This window comes from Gorilla gorilla, chromosome 13, assembly GCF_029281585.2.
Source record: "Gorilla gorilla gorilla isolate KB3781 chromosome 13, NHGRI_mGorGor1-v2.1_pri, whole genome shotgun sequence".
NCBI classification, from domain to species: domain Eukaryota; kingdom Metazoa; phylum Chordata; class Mammalia; order Primates; family Hominidae; genus Gorilla; species Gorilla gorilla.
In genome coordinates, this window is record NC_073237.2 from 43,372,516 (window position 1) to 43,375,528 (window position 3,013).

The following is a 3,013-nucleotide window of genomic DNA, read 5'->3' on the forward strand; positions in this document are numbered from 1 at the left end:
GTATCTTTTAGTGTTTTGAGGTTCTTGAATTCTCAGGTCGTTTGCTTTCCTTTGCTTTCTCCCAAGTCTTGTTTTACAATTTGCTTTAGTCATTCACTGAAACTTTAAAAAACATTAGAAAACCTCACAGTTTGTAAATCTTTTTCCCTAATATATATAACATAAGATAGGAGCTTAAATAAACAGTTTTAGAAACTACTAATGTAAATGACATAGGAAAACTGAAAGGGAGAAGTGAAAGTGGGAAATTCCTCTGAATAGAGAGAGGACCATCTCATATAAATAGGCCATACCCATGGAGAAAGGACATTCTAACTGCAACCTTTCGAAGCCTTTGCTCTGGCACAACAGGTAGTAGGTGACACTGTTCGTGTTGTCAACATGACCAACAAGTGTCTCCTCCAAATTGCTCTCCTGTTGTGCTTCTCCACTACAGCTCTTTCCATGAGCTACAACTTGCTTGGATTCCTACAAAGAAGCAGCAATTTTCAGTGTCAGAAGCTCCTGTGGCAATTGAATGGGAGGCTTGAATATTGCCTCAAGGACAGGATGAACTTTGACATCCCTGAGGAGATTAAGCAGCTGCAGCAGTTCCAGAAGGAGGACGCGGCATTGACCATCTATGAGATGCTTCAGAACATCTTTGCTATTTTCAGACAAGACTCATCTAGCACTGGCTGGAATGAGACTATTGTTGAGAACCTCCTGGCTAATGTCTATCATCAGATAAAACATCTGAAGACAGTCCTGGAAGAAAAACTGGAGAAAGAAGATTTCACCAGGGGAAAATTCATGAGCAGTCTGCACCTGAAAAGATATTATGGGAGGATTCTGCATTACCTGAAGGCCAAGGAGTACAGTCACTGTGCCTGGACCATAGTCAGAGTGGAAATCCTAAGGAACTTTTACTTCATTAACAGACTTACAGGTTACCTCCGAAACTGAAGATCTCCTAGCCTGTGCCTCTGGGACTGGACAATTATTTCAAGCATTCTTCAACCAGCAGATGCTGTTTAAGTGACTGACGGCTAATGTACTGCATATGAAAGGACACTAGAAGATTTTAAAATTTTTATTAAATTATGAGTTATTTTTATTTATTTAAATGTTATTTTGGAAAATAAATTATTTTTGATGCAAAAGTCAACATGGCAGTTTTAATTTTGATTTGATTTATATAACCATCCATATTATAAAATTGCCGAGTACCTATTAGTTGTTCTTTTTAGAATATACCTGCAAAGTAGTATACTTTCTGGCCCCTGCCTTCAAGGAATTTAAAATTCAAGAAAGCCATGTGGAATATATAAGGTAAGAGACAATAAGGGGACCTGAACCTTATGGGGGAATAAATATGGCATGAACTGCTGTGGGATTAAAAGAGAAAAGGCAAGCTGGAGGGTCTGGAACTAAACCTGGGGTTCCCATTCCTCCTACTGTGTGCTCCAGATTCTCTCGTCATAAAGTTAGAATTAAGCTGGCCATCAGGAATAGCCAGAGGAATATGTCAGATTTTGTGTTCTCCCTAACCTTCCCATGTTATTTGGGGGATACTTTGCTCCTGGAAAGATTTTTAAATAATTATGTGCCCCCCACCATCCCTGCAAGCTTAAGGTTGAGAAGTCCCATTTACTTCCATGACACTATTAAGCAGCAATCTCTTTATTCTGCTCATCATGGGACAGCCAAGATGTGTGGGTATCTTAGGGGAGCTGTGGGTCCCTGTCTGCTGGCATGGCACAGGCATCAGAGGAAGAAGAACCTTTTTATACCCTAGCCATCTGGTTAGTTTTCTCCCTAGTTTTTCAAAAAACTAAGTCTGCTTCCAGTCCCCACTGCCTTGTTCATACAGAATTCCAGGAATGTCCTGTCCAGTTTTCTGTTGCTCTGCATTGCGGACGCCACATAGTCCCTAAAGCCAAATGAAAGAGGTGCAGCAGTTTAAGTCCAGTTTCAAATCAAGCAAAAAGCCAGGAAACATAGGAGAAAGGGAAGTTTAGGTGAGATAGAGAGGGCATTAATTTTTCCCAGGGCTTACACCGGGAAAAAATCAAGCTTTTCTAGGAGCTCTTTGGGCACCTGGTCAGCATGGACTGACTGGTTAGGTTTTTGTCTTTGTACCAAAACTCGGGAACTTGGGTTATAATGGCTATTACTGCCATTAGCAGTTGCTGTTTACTGAGAAATTCTAATGAAATAGGCACTGCGCTGAGATCCCATATAGATAATCGGATTTAATCTTCTCCACAAGCACCCCTCAGGTAGGCACAAGTACATTATTGCCATTTTACAGGAGAGGAAACTAAATCTCAAAGAAATTTAGTAACTGCCCATGGTCACATAATGATTTCATTCAGTCTCTAGTGAATGGAGATTTTAAAAAGAAGTTCAAAGAGAAGCATCATAAAAGTCTTTATTTGTATCTAGGCATTTTTTCCTAGAGCAGTAAAGAAATCTGAGTTCCTTTTAAAAGAAGCGGCTTTCAGGAGAAGTAATCTGTTCATTAAGAGTTCCAGAGAAGCTACTATTGTGTAGACAATGAACTCAGGGCTCCCCCTTGCAGTTCAAAGTGGGTAACACACACACGGGCTATGCAAACAAGAAATGTCATCATGGGGGGCCTGCTGCCATTGACTCAAACCAGTCAAGCCCCCCTCAAGCTTCATCCTTCCCCCAGCTTTCCACCCCTGCTCTGCCAAAAGCCCTTCTGTAGCCGAACTCCCCTTTTTCCTGGAGTCAAGGACAAGATCAGCAAGTAGCAATGCAGAGTCCAGGCAGTGTCTAGAGCAGCCAAGAGGAAGCTAAAGAAATCTCTCTCAGCAATGGGCCCCTATTGTCCACTGCTTTCTCTGGGCTGAACTGCTAAACTGGCCCAGAAACTGGCAAGTTCTTGAAAAGACCTGCTCTACCTCCGTGCTGGGGCAAGAATGACAGGAGAGAGGCCACTTCTGCAGAATTAGAAATACTGTATCACAGCTTAGCATGTCAGCCCATCCAGAATGCCAAAAATAAG

The 3,013-nt window shown here is 41.7% G+C and overlaps 1 protein-coding gene across 1 annotated transcript; it reads left to right on the forward strand.

The window, feature by feature from the left end:
* The first annotated feature begins 308 nt into the window (after window positions 1-308).
* On the forward strand, window positions 309-1,106 carry IFNB1 (interferon beta 1). Its single transcript, XM_004047861.5, has one exon. It carries the CDS (start codon window positions 382-384, stop codon window positions 943-945), a length of 564 nt encoding a protein of 187 aa, XP_004047909.1. The 5' UTR covers window positions 309-381; the 3' UTR covers window positions 946-1,106.
* Window positions 1,107-3,013: the final 1,907 nt, after the last annotated feature.